The following is an 18,135-nucleotide window of genomic DNA, read 5'->3' as shown; positions in this document are numbered from 1 at the left end:
AAATGATAAGATACATCTTCTGTGAAAAATTTTGACATTTTCATACTTTTGTTTAGGCATTCTCTATCTCTTTATTCTTTTCTAAAGATTTTTAACTCATTGTTATTTTATGCGTATTTTATGCGTTTTGCCTCTATGTATGTACATCATATGCATGCAGTTCCCAGAGAGGCCAGAAGATGGCATCAGAACACTTGGCACTGGAGTTACAGACAGTTAAGATCTGCCATATGCGTACTGGGAACCAAACCCAGATGCACTGCAAGAGCACTATATGCTCTTCACCACAGAACCATCTCTCCAGCCTGTCTTCTTGTAGGGCCCTTGTCCTCTCCATCTCTCTCCTGTGAGCATAATATCATGACTGTCTTCCCCTATCAAAAGCTTCTCTGACTTCACAGTCAACTAGAATTTCCCTGGAGTCATGTTCCTGCCACTCATAAGCTAGGCAACTCTGGCAAATTATTTCACTCTCTAAGTCTTAATTTCCTTACCAATAAAATGGGATGATATGAATAACTGTATTACAAGGATTGATGGAGTTTAAAACGAAGTGATTCAGATGAAATGATGCCTTGACAATAGTGACTATAATAAGTTCTCCCTGAGAAAAGAATCCAAATACCAACAGAGAATAAGTTTAACTATTAACTGCTTCTCAAGTATGGCCCAGAAATAGGTGAATACATACACAGTCCTGTGGTTAACAGCAGAGGATTCAGTATGGTCTCTTGAATAAATAGTTCTGGGTCAACTGAATAAAATAATATTGTGTGAGACTTCTTTTCTGGGGAAACATAATACTCACCCCTGCCACTCATTCCAGATAGGGAACCAATGACAGATCAAAATAACAATACCACCGAAGTCCAACTCAGTGATCCAGTGAGTTTACAGAGTTACTTAGAGGAGATGGTGAGGGGTTACTTGCAGGAGCATGGACAACCCAAAGACAGCTGCATCATTAAAAGCTTGCCCCAGCATGGGTGATGACTCCCGAAAGCAAGAACCTGGAGCTCTCTGCACAACTTACAGGCAGACCAGGAGGTCAGCATCCCCTCTCCTCGGCAGTATATAGCCTCGAGGAGAGAGAGGCCTTGTGAACCTGGTAAGTTTCAGGTACTTCTTGAGACTTGGGAGTTGTTTACTGCCTGAGCCTTAATAAGCCTTCTTTCAGAACTTACAGAGACTTGAGTTCCCTCCAGGGTGGAACATTTCAATTTGGAAGAAATTGGGGCTGGAGAGATGGCTCAGTGGTTGAGACTGCATAGTGCTTTTACAATGGACCTGAGTTCAGTTCCCAGCACCCACATCAGGCAACTACCAACCGTCTGTGACTACAGCTCCAAGGGATTCAGTGTCCCCTTCTGGCCTCCTCCAACACCTGGACACACACACATATACACACACACACACACACACACACACGAAAAAATAAATCTTTAAAAATAAAAATAAATCATTCAATTTGGAAGAAATTGCTGAACAACATATGGTTTAAAAAGTTAAGCTTGATTCCTACCTTACACCATACACAAGTCAGTTCTAAATAAAACAGGAAAACATCTTCATGGTATTTTTAAATATTTTTCTTAGAGCCAGAAGACTTTCTTAAATAGAATGCACAAGGAATTAACCATAAGGAAATAAGTTAAGACTTCTGTTCACTTAAAAGATTTTTATTAAGAAAATAAAAAGTTAAGTTGCAGGTAGGGAGAAAAAGTTTGATATATACATTCACATATGTATTCACAAATACATGCATACACATATATATATGAGCGTGTACACATAGACAATCAATCATAGAACCCAGGTTTGGTTCCCAGCACCCACATGTCAGCTCACAATCATCTGTAACTCCAGTTCCAGGGGACCTAATGCCCTCTTCTGCCCCCACAGGCACTTCACATATATGATATACGCACATACATGCAAGTAAAACACTCATGCAGATAAAAATAAAAACAAATAACTTGCTTTTAAAGGCACTGAAAAATGTATTACATTAAAAGTAGAAGCCCTGTAGGAAAAAAACAATAGCAAAAGACTTGAAGGAATCATTCACAGAAGACAGCAAATGCCAAAACAGATATAGCAAAGCTCTCATATTTACTGTTACTGGACAAATGCAGATTACGAACACAGAACACGTGATGCACATGTTGGTTAACTATATCTAGTCCTTCCACAATGTAAATATATTTCAAAGCAATATGCTGTGCAGGTAAGTAGATAAAATTTTATTCAGCAATTTGAAAAAAAGCAAATGAATGTACAGTCTTGCTGTAAGTCATTGATGAAAGGGAGGAAGACATGGGGTGAGTGCTCTGAGAATGGAAATGGTCTATTCTTGCTTATGATATGAGTGGCCCTTTTACAAATATGATTTATATACTTCCATGTATATGTGCTGTAACCAGCGAAAAGTTTATATTAAAATATATGTTTATAATATCTATGATAGATTTGTCTGTATGTCTATAACTGTCTATGGCTCTTAACAACTTTAACTGTAAACGAAAATCTTGTCAAAGCAATTTCAAGCATGAATAAACAGATCGGAGAATAGGTAGGTAGAATTTAGCGTGTCTTCAGAAATCATATCACACAAATGCTCACATAATCAAAACCAAACATCCTGTAGGCACCAAGACAGAGCGAGGGAGAGCTCTGTGAATGCTGAGAAAACACAGCCAGTACCCAGAAGACCTTGAACTTGGCAGAGTTGGCTTGGACTTCACAAGCCCAGATCTTGACAGTATCTAGGGAACCTTCACAGTAAAGCTCTGCCTTGGATAGAGAGATTGGGTGTAACCATATCCTTGGCCAGCTGGCCAAAGGTCATGCCCTCGCTTGTGTAAAAGCCTGGAGGAAGCTGCCGTTCAGGCTGGGGTGAGTAAATACTTCAATTTGAATGGGCACTGGGAAACGATGCAGAGACAGCAGTACACCAACTACCTAAATGAACTGATTGTAGTTATTAGGTCTGTTCCCAGGAGACAACGGAAGAGACGGACTGTCTGTAAAACCCTTCTGTGAGGCAGCAGTGGTTGAGGTACCTTGTGATCAAGAGATAGGAGGCTACTTAGTATACAGATGAGACAGAAGGCAGAGCTCAGGGAAAATAAATGTCCTTGGAAAATTGATGTGCTGAATTTTTGTCATATGATATCTAAGGCTATCAAGGTTTTAAGCCTCACCAGGAACTGCTCTGGGGAAAGGCTAATGGGAATGAAGGGGGCTCTGTGCTGGGTCCCTGGACCTTTCTTCAAAGGCTGACTAGGCTTGGGGCTCTGGTCATGGGTCTCCTATAAGTAGAGCACAGTAACAGGCTTTATAGTACCCTATAGTGAGCAAGAACAGGAACGGACCCAGGAAGCTATGGAGATGCCAGAAAGGAGCCTATCCTGAGAAGGGAAACCAGAAACACCTCAGAGATCAAGGACTTCTGAGATCAAAGACTTCATGTTAGAAATGCTTAGACTACAGGAACTAAGTCTATGCCCCAAGTTAAGTTAGCTTTGTGTCCTGAAGAAAAGGAGTATGGGAATATTCCCTCAGGCCTCTCATACCCACAAATGACTCCCAGTAGCCTCTCTTGGTATATAGGAGATAGCAAGCATTGAGTAGCATGTGTCTTCACAATTTATAAGCTCTAAGTTGGTCATGAGGCAGGTGCACTTGCACAAATAAATTAGATGTACAGGTAAGTGGTTAAGGGCACAGAAGACCTTAAGTTAATGACATCAAGTTATGAGACCAGTCAGCACGAACTGGATGCGATTTCTCCCAAATGATGTCTTGACTCACAAAGTCTCTGAAAGACAGTTTCTATTTCCTCACTGTGCTGGTGCTAGAGGAAATAGCTGACTGCAGGAAATGGACACACACACAGGAAACGTGAATGACTGACTCGGTCAGGTGAATAGTGATGAGTAGACAGGGGATGGCGAGCTCTGGCTTCCCTTCCCATTGACCATACGGAAGTAGCAGCATCCAAAGCAATAGCTGTTTTTATAAACACACATTGAGTATCATACTTCATTGTCTGGGATTTTGTTAACCAGTTTAGAAGACACGCAATGCGTACAGGCCAGAATTGTTAGAGAATCCATTTTTCAAGACAAGTTAGAAATCTGGATTTTTAGATTCAATATCTTTGATATTGGATATTCTTGATATCAATATTCTTGATATGGGCTTTTTAACACAACTTTACAAATCAAAGCAAAGCCCTCTGGGAATGGAACACTAATGTGAGCTGAGTTCTGGCCATAGGCTACAACTCTTCCTCCAAAGGGAGAGTCCATTGCCTTCAGTCCTGTACTGGGGCTTTAGGGTAGACTCCAGAGTGTAAGACAGGCTTCTGATAAGCCAGACATGGGAACCTCTTCAAGGGAAGAGTCAAAAGAGCTGGAGTGATGGCTTAACAGACCAGAGTGCTGGCTGCTCTTCCAGAAGATCCAGGTTCAATTCCCAGCACCCACATGGTGGCTCACAACCATTTGTAACTCTAGTTCTAGGGGATCTGCTGCCTCTTCTTCCTCGGCTGGATGTGGTACACAGATGTGTTTGTAGGCAAAAGACCATACACATAAAATAAAATACAAATCTAAGGTTTTAAGAATTTAAGAAAAAGAGGGCTGTCCTCCAGCCCTGGACTAAAGCCTGTGCTACCTCAGAAGAGAAAGCTGTCACCCAGATTGGAGAGATCTAATTCACATCTCAGAGCACGTTGGCAATGTTAGGGTTTAGCTGCAGCCTTTGATGCTGTAAAACAGGGTAAGCATTTAAGGGATTCTTCTCTTCCTTACCCCAGCTTTTCTTGTGTTCTGGAAAATAGTTTACCATCAAGAATCACTATTTCCCACTTGCTTAAATAAGACAACAGAAAGGCTGTGATAGTCAGTTTTGATTATCAACTTGACTGGAGTGAAAGTGATGTGTTTGGGTGTCAATTTGATCTAGGAGACGAACCTATAACTGTCAGTGCCTTAACAGAGATGTTCAGCTGCAGTGGGAAGACCTGTCCTGAATATAGACAGCACCGTTCTGTGAGCTGGGGGTCCCAGACCAAACAAAACAGAGAAAGTGAATGGGTGAATACTAGCATCTCAGCTCCCCTAAGCTTCCTGACTGTGGACGTAATGTGACCAGCCTCCTCACACTCCTGCCTCACGCCTTCCCTGCTGAGATGGACTATACCAAACTTTTGAACCAAAACAAATCCTTCCTCCCTTAAATTGATTTCTGTCCGGCATTTGTCGCAGCTGTGAGAAAAAGCGATATAAAAGCAAATCCACCCAGACTCAGCAAATCCCTCTCTTGGGCTCATAAATGATGGGTGGAACTGCTTATTTATTCCACTGCTCCCTGACAAACGAAAGTGCTTGTTAGCCAAGCATTGGTTAGCATTTCTCCTTTCTTCAGATCCCTGCCCCCGAATGTTGAACACCCTCAGGCTAGCCAGCACACAGCCTCTCCCGAGTGAGACATTCTGATGTACTATTCCTTTAAGTCCTATTTCTCCACACCCTGCTCTTCCCAGCTGTGTTTCTTCATCTCTGTAAGAGAGTCCCCTTTCTGCCTGACTCCTCAGAGATCCTATGGTAGCAGTGCTCTATTGCAAAAGTCCCCTTTGCAACAGTCCCTCTCCCCCTGACTGTAATCTTTTTTATCTAAACCTCCTCCTGTTAAGGTCAGCTTGGCTTATTATTTAGCAGCGTCCTTATGCATGCTAATCTGTACAGCAGTTACTGACATACAGCGTATTGTTGAAAAATACGTCTCTTTAAGGACACAAATCTTAGCTACGGGTGTCTACTCTCTCAGTAGGAATTAGGTATCCACTGAATTGACCCCATTCAAGAGTTACTATCAGTCAAGAGTAAGATCACTGCTCTTCCCTCGGTAGGGGCAGCTTCCACACCACCACACTGAACAACCAAAAATCACCCACCCCACCTCTCTGGAATGTGGGCATAGTGTTCTTTAAATTACTTCCTCTTATCTGGGGCAACAGCATCTTTAGGGGACCCTGAGAAATTGGGATGATGGTAAAGTCCTGGAAGAGCTAGGTAGCTGTTGTCCAGTCTCTGTGTGATGGGAAAGTGCAGGGCTTATCTGAACTCTTAGAGTAGTCTATGAGGCTGGGTCATCTTGGCTATCAGCTTTGAAGTTGTTCTAAATGAAGATTTTTTTTGAGGAACCTGCAACAGAGGTAGTCTGAGAGGCTGGATCACCTGGGCTACTCGTCTTCATTGGTGTCTGGTCCTTTTTTTTTTTTTTTTTCTGAAAACATACAAACTTTTAAGGTAACATACATATCAGCATTAACACAAGTATGGAATATGCAGTATGCACAAATCAGCTAAAGATGATTTTCTGCTCTATGTTGGAGCAAGTAAAGGACATCTGTCAATTTTATAAGTCTGTTTGGACTGCATAGCCAAACTGGAATATAAATCTCCATCCATGCCATATGAAAGGGTGGCATGTAATAATAAGTCATAAGGACTCTGTAGCCAACAAGATTTATCATGTCTCAGTCTCAGATGTTCCCATTAAAGAAGGATCAGCATATATGTCATCTGTCTTGTGGTTTTTCTTGATTTCTTCCTTCCTGTAGGCAGTCAAGATTTTCAGGAGGTCTCCCTCATCAAATCTGGTCTTTATTCATTTTGAAGAAATACATAGCTTTTTGTTTCCTGTGGAAACAAAAGCATAACCTCTCTCCCAATGCAACACATTTCTTGACTTCCATTCTGAAGTTAAGACATCCTTAAATATATAAGCTGGCTTAATTTAGCAGTTTTTTTCCACAATCCAATGTCTCTCAGTAGCTGTTGCTTTTTTGTTCATTAGAATTAAAAAAATTTAAAGTTAATAAAGCACTATGCAGAATACAGACATCCTGTGTCATAATATTTCCCATCTTTACGTGGCATATATATATATATATATATATATATATATATATATGTGTGTGTGTGTGTGTGTGTGTGTGTATGTATGTATATATATGTGTGTGTATGTATGTATGTACATATATATTAACTTTACTTTCTCTTTAAAGACTTTATTATTTTTAAACTATTTTTCTGTGATTGTCTATACCCATATTCTTTTCTTTCCTCAGCATCTAGGCACATTTTCAAGCATACTGTACTTGTTCAGAGGTTTTCTCAGTCTAGATGTACTTTTTGTGCATCTGCAGCCTTCTCTAATAATGTGAGCCAAACCTTAGATGGCCAGGCCATCTGCCAAACAGCTCCAGTTAGCACATGCCTCAGGTCTGTAGGCAGCAGCAGAAGCCGGGACAACCATCCCAGCAAAACCTAACCATTCCAGCTCTGGGAAGTTGTTGGGCCCTATGCTACAGCAGGCATTTCTACCTAGTGCTTGGCTGCACAGCAGGGCCTCTTAAAGGAGCAGCACCTCTGTACACCACAAGTACTGGGCCTGCTTGGGAAACAGCAGTTACTAAGAATCTGTGTCTGGCTTGGGATACTTTTTTCCCCAGCTTTCTCAGACTCTATGTGGATATATGTGGCCCCACGTTGGGTGCCAAAGTCAGCTTCCTAGTCAGACATTCTTGGACTGTCAGCATTCAAATAATGACACAGAGACTTCTTATCAATTATGAATGCTTGGCCTTAGCTTAGGCTTGTTCACAACTAGCTCTTATAACTTAAATTAACCCATTTATAGCAATCTATGTTCTGCCACATGGCTTGTTACCTGTCCTCCATACTGTACATCTGACCATCAGAAAGTGCCTTAGTCAGAGACACATCTTCACAGTATACGAAAAGATTATGCCACAACATCCCCCCCCACCTCTCTCTCTCTCTCTCTTTCCTTTTTTCCTTTTGTGACAGGATCTCCAGGCTGGCCTTGACTCATGATCTTCCTGCCTCAGCCTCCTGAGTACAGAGATCATAGGTATGCACCACCTCACCTGGCTTCACATTACTTCACCTTTGGCTGCTGTTAGTAATGCTGCTATGGTCATGGTCATTCAAACATGTGGTCAAATCTCTGCATTCAGTCTTCTGTATTTACAACTGGGGGTGTAACTGTCATATCATGTGGAGATTCTAGGTTTAATATTCTAAGAAACCACCAACCTGTTTACAATAGCAACAGCACCATTTTATATTCCCACATTCTCCACATCCTAATCAACATTTATTACTCCTTTTAAAAATGACCATTATAGACATCCTAGCGTGTGTGAAAGGTTTCTCACTGTAGTTTTGATTTGTACATTCATGTGGCCAGTAACACCAAGCACATTACTGAAATCATCCTGAAGGAGGAAGGATATTCTAGACAAGTGTGTGGTGGTTTAAAATAAAATGTCCCCCAGAGGGAATGGCACTATTAAATGGTGTGGCTTTGTTGGAGTAGGTGTGGTCTTATTGGGGGAAAGTGTGTTAATGTGGAGGAGGGCTTTGAGGTCTAATATATGCTCAAGCCATGCACAGTGACTGAGACCACTTCCTGTTGCCAGTAAATCAAGATATAGGACACTCAGCTACTTCTCCAACACCATGTCTGCATGCGTATCACCAGGTCACACCATAATGATAATGAACTAAACCTCTGAAAATGTAAGCTAGCCAAATAAAATGTATTACCTTTCTAAGAGTTGCCATGGCCATGGTGTCTCACCACAGCAACATAAACCCTAACTAAGACAAAGTACATGCATACTCCTCCTTTTGATTAGATGACACTGAAAAGGGAATTAGAATTTCCTCTGGAATCTTATGCTGGGACAGAAAAATGCTGAAGTCTGTTGCTAGCCAGAGGAGGAATGTGGTGTGTCAGGATAACTTGTCAGACCACCCTGTGGGAGAAGCTGTGTAAGATGGTGATGGGCCAGTGAAGGGTGAAACCAGGATTCCAGCAGAGTGGCTTAGCTCTGCCTATCTCTTGCTTTCTACTTAAACCTAAACCTCAAGTCAGGACTCTGAAGATGGTCTTCAGGAGCAGCTCACTGGTCCCCTTTAGTTATTTCTCTTCCCAGTGTAGCTACATTGAATAAATCTCCTACCCGGGCCTCTCACTAGGACTTGACTTTCTAATTGGCCTGTAGGAGATGGGAGGCTGAGCCTGTCAGGATGGCCCGGGTGTCACCAGAGTATGGCATTCCCTTCTGGCTTCATAGTTTGCTGATAAGGTAATTTTAAAACAGAATTGGGAGGAGGCTCAGGAGCAATTTTATTAGTGTTTGAAAGAAAACCAGGAAGTCTATAAATCTCAGCAGCCTTGGAGAGGAAGGAGGCCGAGAAGAGGAAAAGAAAAAGGCACGCTTTCTTGAGTTCGGGTCTGAGAAAACCAGCTGGTCTGCAAGCAGCTGTATGGCAGGAGAAGGGCTTCAGAGAAAGAGTGAGGTAGTCCAAGGTGTCAGGAAATGCATGCTTAGGCTTTTGGCCAATTAAAACAAGTCAGAAAAAGGCGGGGGGTGGGGGTGGGGGTGGGGGATGCATTTCTTGCCAGGCTGTAGATCTGAGTTCAGAAGGCGCCCCATCCCAGGCTTTTCTGTTCTCCATCAAAGGGGTCCACCAGGGGCACTTGTTCAGAAATAGAAACAAACAGAGGGGAGAACACTCCTGAGGATGGGAGTGGCTCAAGTACTGGGGGGAAGAGCCGAAACTGAGGGCTGAGCCACAAGGTGTGCACCCCTTTATGGGGCATTCACATAGCATCTGTCTCCCTGGTTTATATGTCAAGGACTTTTCTGCAGCCTGATTTAGTTATGTGAAGCCAGATGGGGAAAGGCTTCTGTTCTCTGCCAGCTTGCTTCTTTCCCGTTGATCCCAGCTCTTGCTCTCTTGCCAGGAGAGCTCCGGCCTTGACCCTAACAACTTTGGTAACATTTTCATATGCGTTGTATTGTCTTTGGAGAGCTGTCTAGTCAAGACCTTGGACCATTTTTAATTGTTTTTTTTTTTTTTTTGCCACTGATGCTGTTGGTATTAGTGAATTTAGTTCTTTATGTATTCTGGACACATATTCTAGACATGATTTGCCCATTTTTTCTTCCATTTTGTAGGAGGCTTTTCATTTTCTTGATAGCATCTTTTAATGCACAAAATACTTGATTTTTCATGAAGCTCAGATAAAAAAAAACACTTTTAAGAAGCCAGGATTTGACTATATACAAATATGAAACTAATGTGTCAGAGATTTTATTTTACTAGCTAATGAAGCCATCAGTAAGATGTTATGACTGGTTCGAAGGAGAATTTTAAGAGCACACATAGGCAGTCAGGAAAGCTAGCATGCATTCAGACATTGATGCAAAACTGGTTGATAGCCACAGGGAACATGTCCACTGCCCCTCTACTGGGCAAAGCCTCCTGGCATCTTTACACACAAGGATCATGTGTATCACTATCAGTTTCCTACAGCATTGTAAAATAGTTCAAAGACAGTAAATTCTGAACAACTCAACAGTGTGTATCGTCAAAGCAAATAGGGAAACATTTTTTTTTTCTTTTCTTTTCCTTTCTTGGGTGTGGGGTGGGGTGGAGGGAGCGCTACTCCAGAGTCTTTCATAATTTGCCCTTTGCCCTCCAATGCACTCTCCACACCGCACACAGCAGGAACACTCTGCTGTCCATTGCCTCTGCCTTTCAGCACCAGGATAGCTACTGGGGACAGTTTGCTTCAGCTCAGCGACTGCGGGGTAGTGGAGTTTGATCATGCAGCCTGGCCTGCTGCATTTGATCGCTCTTATGAACCAGTGTTGTGCCAGAAGTGTTGTGAGGCAGCTTGGTCTCAACCCTGCGAGCCTCACTCTCCACATGGAGACAGGAAGAAGTAAATCAAATAATTACAAGCTGTGATAAATGCAAGGAAGGCAAGCAGTTGCTGACACAGGATCACAAAAAAGTAATAATAATAATAAAAAAAACGAACCTCTAGCAGGCTGCCAGGACAGGCTGCTCCCAAGAGAGAACACTGAAGCTGAGACCTGACAGGTAAACGGGAGCCAGCCAAAGCGGATGGGTAGGAGTGGCAGGAAGTCAGCCCAGCAGCCAACTCTATAGTGTGTCCTCACCCTCTGTGCTTCTAGGGACAGGACTGAAGAGGCTGCAGGTACTTCTCCTTGCCCAGGACCCAGAAGGGCCAAGTCCTGCCCTCCCAGCAGTTTAACTGGCTGGTTTTCAGTCTATGCTCCTAAGAAGATGTCCAAGAAGAGAAGGGCCGACCCTTCTCAAGCCAGCTCCCCTTCGCCCTCGGTCAGTGCCCTTCTGAATCCTCCTGTCTGCTAAGGGAAGCCTGAAATAACAGGGCTGAAACCACAAAGACCATAAAAGGCTTTCCAAATGCAAATGACTGGGAGAGTCCACACATTAGTGTGACAGTGTAAAATGATCAGCTCTTTCCCACTGAGCTGATTAGATTAGAAAACTGCAAAGCACAGAGGGATCTTCGAGGATGAGGAAAGGCCAAGAACGGGATGGGGGTGATGGAGCAGCAGGGTCAATGTCACCTGCCTCACAGCTAAGTCCTGGACCCAGGCTGAATGAAGCGCATCTCTGTTCCAAAATCAGTCCGTGTGGCTCCACGGATCTCACCAGGAGGTTGGCACTAGAAGGGCAAGGTTGGGAACCATCTGCCCAAGTTGGAGCCATGCCCCAGGGGACAGACAGCAGAGGAAGGAGCAGGAGAGTCTGGGGGCAGTGATATAGGCAGGAGAGGAAGTGGGAGATGGAGAACAGAATTGGAGAGCCCACAGAACTTGGGGAAGGGGGGCTGTGTATCATAGCAACCAAAGGGAAGTGTTTAAAGAAAGGATGCTGCCAATTATGTCAATACAGAAGACTGTTTCTCAAAATGTGGTTCTGAGAACGCCCACAGCAGAGTCACTCAGGGCTGGTAAGAATTCAGTGGGTGCTGACAATATCTGCTTCAGACCCTCTGCCATTGAAACCAGAACTGAGCGATTTAATCGGTATTCAGGGGTTCTCCTGCTGCCTCTAGAGTTCTGCTGTCGATGATTTTACTAACCGACATCAACTTCTGTGCAAAATGTTAAATGGAAAAACACCAGAGATAAACAATTAATGAGTTCTAAATTGTTTGCCATGTTAAGTATCGTAATAGAATCTCAGCCTACCTGGCTGTCAGGTCCCAAAGAAACTCAGGAAAAATGGCTGAGGTGCCTATTAGCACACCAAAGCATATACTGACCTCCCATCTCTCCCAACACAAGTACAAGTTACAGAGTCCTGGCTCCTTTTAGCTCTTCTCACCATGGCCCCTACCCTAAACATCTTCATTCCAGGGACTTCCGTTCCTTTCCCCAGATTCTCTTTTTTATTAACTCTGCCATTTTGGCCACAAGCGCTCTCTCTCTCTCTCTCTCTCTCTCTGCTCACTCTTGGCTCTTTTGGTCCACTGGCCCCCACCCTTCCTTCTCTTTCTCTCTAGCTTCCCCTGCACCTCGGCCCAGTTCAGTCTGGACTCTTCCAGATGCCTCTGGCTTTACTCTCCCTCATATCCACAATAACATTATTCTTCTCAACCATGCCTTGTAGTCATCATGTCCTCATTTGATTTACTGGCTCCAACCAGACTGGTTGTGTGAACCATCCCTACATCCAGTGTATGCACACTGTACATGTTACCTGCCTGTTAGTCGCTGAGTGGGGCCCTGGCCCCCATTATCACATGAAATATTGTACCAGAGTGTTTTATGTTCAAGCAACATTTGTTTTACTTTAAAAGTCCCCAAAGTGCAATAATATTGGTGTTGGCAATCCAGACGCTCCAAAGGGAAGCGGGAAAGTGATTCTTTTAAGTAAAAAAATGTAAAAAAATTCTTAATACAGAAAGGGGAAAAAATGTATACTAAGTTCAGAAAGATCCAGAAGAGTTTTTGAAAGCGAGAGACCATATTCACATTGTCAGGTCCAAGTTCTGGCATTAAACAAACGCCAATATTTCTCAGGAATTTGTGAAGCTGGTTCCCCCTCTACCAAAGGAGCCATTTCCCTTACCACTGGTAGAAGGGACAGATGGCTGTCTGTGGTGCCTATTATCATACGAAAGCACACGCTGGCCACTAGGCTCCCTGGGTATCACTAGTACCTGTTATACATTTCAGAGTCTATGCTGGGATCCTGGCTCTTCTCACCCTGCCCTTTACCCTAACTTCTCCAGCTCCTGGGCTTCCCTCCCCCTCTCCCCGTGCCCAGCCACTCATTTCTCCTTATAACCCTGCTATTTCAGCTACGCACTCTTCTTGATCTCCTTTGCCCACACTTTCTCTGTCTTCCTCTCTCCCTCTCTATCTCTCAGGTCTAGTCTGCTGGCCATATTTACTTTCTCTCTCTGCTCTGGACTCTTCCAGCTGCCTCTGGCTGTACCCTCTTTCCCATCTACAATAAAAACCTTTTGCCTAACCATAACTTGGAAGGGTCATGTTGTCAGTTTATCGTTCTGGTGCTGAAACCCTCAGTTTATAAACATATCACATTGTTCACAGTATGGTGATGGTTTCTCTATTTTATTATTTATTGTCAGTCTCTTAATAGCTTAACTTATAACTTCCCTTTACCATAGTATGTATGTATGAGGCAAAAACACAGCAAACATAAGGTTGAATGTTATGTGCAGTTTTAGTCACTGACCAGGGGGCTTGACATCCATCTTCCATGGATATGGAAAATTTCTGCAGCTGAAGTGTTCTAAAACATTGGGCTATTGGATAAATTATTTGTTTTCCCTGAGTCTGTTTTGTTTGTTTTCATCCATAAAGCAATACCTAATTCATTCATAAGGTTGACTTAGGATACCCGTCACATAAGTTATCTCCGTATACAAACTATGTAGTGCTTAGTGTATGCCTGCAGCATAACTGGGAAATAACAGTTATTATATAGTAAATAAATTCACTGGGGGCCAGTGAGAGGGCTCAACAGGTAAAGAGGCTTGCTATGCAAGCTTTAGGGCCTGAGTTTGATCCTTGGAACCCGGGTAAAGGTAGAAGGAGAGAGCAGGAGAAAATTGCCTCCATAAAATTGTCCTCTGACATCCATGCATGTGCCATGGCACCATGGCCTACCTGTCTCTCTCTCTCTCTCTCTCTCTCTTCCTCTTCCTCTCTCTCTCTCTCTCTCTCTCTCTCTCTCTCTCTCTCTCTCTCACACACACACACACATTTTTTTTAATTAAAAAGTAAATCTCATTGGGTATGAGAAGAAGTGAAGATTTTCTAGTAATTAAAATGGAAATAATATGGATAAAGACTCAAAAGAGCAGATGAAGATTATGAATTCAAAATGAAAATGTGCAGTAGGAGAAAAGGTGGTTAGGTTGATAGGGAGGGTTATACTTGTAAGAGGAAGTTTAATTAAACAGCAGAGACCAGGGGGTGAGTGGAAGAAGTACCAGTAAGGTTTCTGTGGTGCAGACACCATAAGGAAGCCAACAGGACTGAGAGCTAGTTCACAGAGAGGATGAGAGGAAAGTTCCAAGGATGGACACTAGATTGCTTATGGGAAGCTAGCCACTCTGTCCCTAAGAATCCAGGAAGGATTTATTGTAACAACTACCAATGTGACCCCAGAACAAACTCCACCCTGGAGCATGTTAGATATGCACTTCAGGCAGCACCCTAGTCTTACTGCATCAGAAACTCTGGAGGGCATTTGTGTGTGGGAGACTGTTTTGGGGTTGTGTCTGTATGTGTGTGTGTGTGTGTGTGTGTGTGTGTGTGTGTGTGTGTGTGTGTGTGTGTGTTCATGAGTGTACACATGCATATGTTCTTATGTGGGGTCTAGAAGTCCATCTCATTTTTTTGAGACAGGATCTCTCAATGAACCCAGAGCTCACTGGCTAGATTTTCTGGCCAGCAAGCTCAGGGAATCTGCCTGCCTCTGGCCCGCTTTTCCCCACTCAAGCATTGAGGTTACAGATGTGCACCACCATGCCTGGCTCACATCCACATGCTTGTGCAGCAAGCACTTTATCCAGTGAGTGGTCATCCCAGGCCCCAATTTGTGTTTGAACAAGCCCTCCAGGTGGTCCTTGTATACCTTAAGTCTGAGAACTACTGGGCTCCGGGGGATAGCTGTAAAAGCAGAAATCTTTGACTTCGAAGTCTCAAGATCTCATAGTATCATGACTAATTATATTGTATTGGATATTGAAAACTGAGTAAGAATGCAGGTTTTAGGAACTTTCTACTTGCGTATACACGTGGACTCACACGTAAAAATATAACTGCAGGTGTGAACGTGTACATTTTCTTAACTTTGGTAATTATTTATAATTACAACAAAACATCATCCTGTACATCTTATATATGTGTACATACACACAATGAACACAGAGTTGTGATGAAAAATGACAGGTGGCAGAGATACATGGTAAGTGACTGCCTAGGGAACCATCGAGGTGATAGCAGGATTTGTGGAAGAGGCAGGATACATCACCTGGACAGGAAGATTCAGAAGGGAGGGCCTTGCTGGGAGACCAGCTGCAACTTATGGGCTTATGTGGAATCAGGGTCTGGGTCCCTGCTGCCTATGAAATAGAACAAGAGAGAACTGAAGCATTGACCTATATTGTTCTATTATTAATAAAAACTCAGGAGTCAGATATTGGGGTAAAAATCTGATAGACCCAAAGAGCGTTGAAGGAATGATCAGCTGATTCTAACTTTCCAAGCTTCCCAGATCAAAAGAGCTGTGAATCTCTCTCTCTAAGCCCCTCCTTATATCTTTCTGTGCCCCGCTATCTAGGTCCTCCAAAACCTCTTTGACTAATTCCATTCAGCCAATCGCTGACTCCGCCCACTGATTCAAGGTAAAGTTTATTAGCAGTCTGGGAGTGTTAGCACAAACAAAGAGCCATGGAGAGAAACAGAGCCCTCCTCCCTCCACACCCTGTGGCACTTTCTTCTATAGGCAGCTCCCTAGACCTCACTTCACTTACCTTCATCTTCAAGGCTTATGTATAGACACAATCGAGCACAACCTTGAACCAGCTTGTTGATCTTTTCAACATCTGTGTATTTTTTGTCCAGTTCATGCACTAATATTCTTAAAAGCCAATGCAACACCCCCGGGAATTAGGGACTTAGAAGGGGTTCAAAAATGAGTGGCTTTGACCTCCAGGCTTTCTACAAAGGGTTTGGGATTTAAAGTTGAGAACTCAGAAGCCCAAATACTCTTTCTTCCCTCTCTCTTTCTGGTGCCTGGGACACTTCCTCAGGCTTGGGGTTTCCTTTGCTCCCTGTAGGGGAGCACTAGACCCATCAAGGACAAAGTTTGAGACACCACACTCAGATCATTCATACTGAAAGGAACCAGGGAAGTCACCCAGGCTAGGCCATGGGGAACCAAAACCTTGAGTGGCTCACCTGAAAATGAAACCAGACCCAGGTCCCCTAATGCCCTCAGGACACCAGCTTCCCCCTTCCCTCTTCTTTTTTTTTTTTTTTTTTTGGTTTTTTTGAGACAGGGTTTCTCTGTGTAGCTTTGCGCCTTTCCTGGAACTCACTTGGTAGTCCAGGCTGGCCTCGAACTCACAGAGATCCGCCTGGCTCTGCCTCCCGAGTGCTGGGATTAAAGGCGTGCGCCACCACCGCCCGGCCCCTTCCCTCTTCTTGGAACAGAATCAAACAAGAGTTCAAAACTAAAATGTTTTAAACTCAAAACCACCATCCGCCAGCAGAAGATGCCTCACAACACAAACATCTCCATCAGTTCAATAAGTGAATAGCATTCTCCAAGCAAAATTATTTTAGAAAGGGGAGAATTTTCGTATTCTTTATGTTCTATCTGTCAGCAGCAGTAATTGATATGTGTGGGCCTTTCTCTACCACACCACAATGGTTCCTCTTTCTGAACATGTTTCCCTCAGTCTCAGTTTACATTCCTTCAGGGACCAAACCTGCTGAAGGGGGAAGACCACATCTTATGTATTTCTGCATTCCTCCTGGTTGCTTGGCCTGGTTTTGGCACAACGTTCCTACTAAGATTTCACCACGGCTTTTACTTTTCATAAATATTTGAGGGATGATAAATCATAAAAGAACCCGAAGCCAATATTTTTGCAACGTTTGCCTTCCAGATTTAAAGGGAAGCCAGATAGCAAAACGAATGTGTCTCATCAGTGGGGGAATAACCGCCTCTTAAAGACATAACACTTGAGGAGGCGACGGGCTCAGATACACAATTCAGAAATCAAAATCACGAGATGGGTCGGAAGCGTTGGCTCAAACCCTCTGAGGCAAATTAAAATTTCCACCCATGGCAACATTGGTGAAATCAAATCAAACACCGAATTACATTTAAGCTAATTTCCCTTTCTACAGTCAATGTGTTGTTTTGAGGCAAATAATAATAATATGTCTAAGGAACTGGGTTTATTTGCAGTTTTTGAAAGAAAAACTGCCTGCTCCCTTTCCCGTAAAAATGAGAGGAAGAGAGGGGAGGGTTCCAAGATGCTTCAGCTGAAAAAATGAAACAAGTACCCGTGCCAATCACTGAAAAACGAGGGGGACTGTGCCAAACACTTGGCAGCAGCTGGAGCAATTAAGTAAGCACCTGCTTCCAGCTTCGTCTGCTGCCCCCCCCCGCCCCCCCCCCACCCCCGGTTCGTTTGGGCCGCTTCCTGAGGATTTTGAAAATATCTCCAACTCACTCTGCAGACATTCAGACCTGGATCTTTTCTTCTTTGTGTGTTCCTTCTGTCCCCTTGCCTATTGTTGACTCCGGACGACCGAGTGGCACGGAGCTCCAGGCAAGGTAGGTGGTAAAGGCACCTACATCCTAAACTCTTCAGTCTCCAGAGGAGCATGAGGCCACTGTAACCACCATAATCCCTCTGGCATGAGAGTGCCAATGTCCCTTGCTCTGACCAAGCAGCATCACCCCAGAGAGACCCTGTGCACGAAGAAATGGGTTGGACTTCTGGAGGCCGGATTGCTATTGATCTAGTCTAGAACAAAAGCAAGTTGGGCTGCAGAGATTTGGGCTTACAAACGATTACATATGAGGCTATTAACAGCACATGGTGAGCACGGTAGCCAGAAAAGACAGATGACCCAGGCTCTGAGGAGTTGAATTGTGCAAATGCAATGCAGGTGTTAATATTAACATG

General features: G+C 43.5%; 1 protein-coding gene across 1 annotated transcript in view; it reads right to left on the bottom strand.

Moving 5' to 3' along the window:
* LOC128124526 (protein FRA10AC1 homolog) overlaps positions 1-17,894 on the bottom strand; it is a 51,051-nt gene extending 33,157 nt beyond the window's left edge. The window contains exon 1 of the mRNA XM_052760924.1: positions 17,677-17,894. Within this exon, the coding sequence (XP_052616884.1) occupies positions 17,677-17,832 (156 nt within the window). The 5' untranslated portion in view covers positions 17,833-17,894. The remainder of the gene's footprint in view (positions 1-17,676) is intronic.
* Between the last annotated feature and the right edge of the window lie 241 nt (positions 17,895-18,135).

The sequence above is a fragment of the Peromyscus californicus genome, unplaced genomic scaffold (genome assembly GCF_007827085.1).
Source record: "Peromyscus californicus insignis strain IS unplaced genomic scaffold, ASM782708v3 Scaffold_4__1_contigs__length_199733344, whole genome shotgun sequence".
NCBI classification, from domain to species: Eukaryota; Metazoa; Chordata; class Mammalia; order Rodentia; family Cricetidae; genus Peromyscus; species Peromyscus californicus.
The sequence above is the reverse complement of the archived record's forward strand: the minus strand, read 5'-3'. Positions and strand labels throughout refer to the sequence as shown.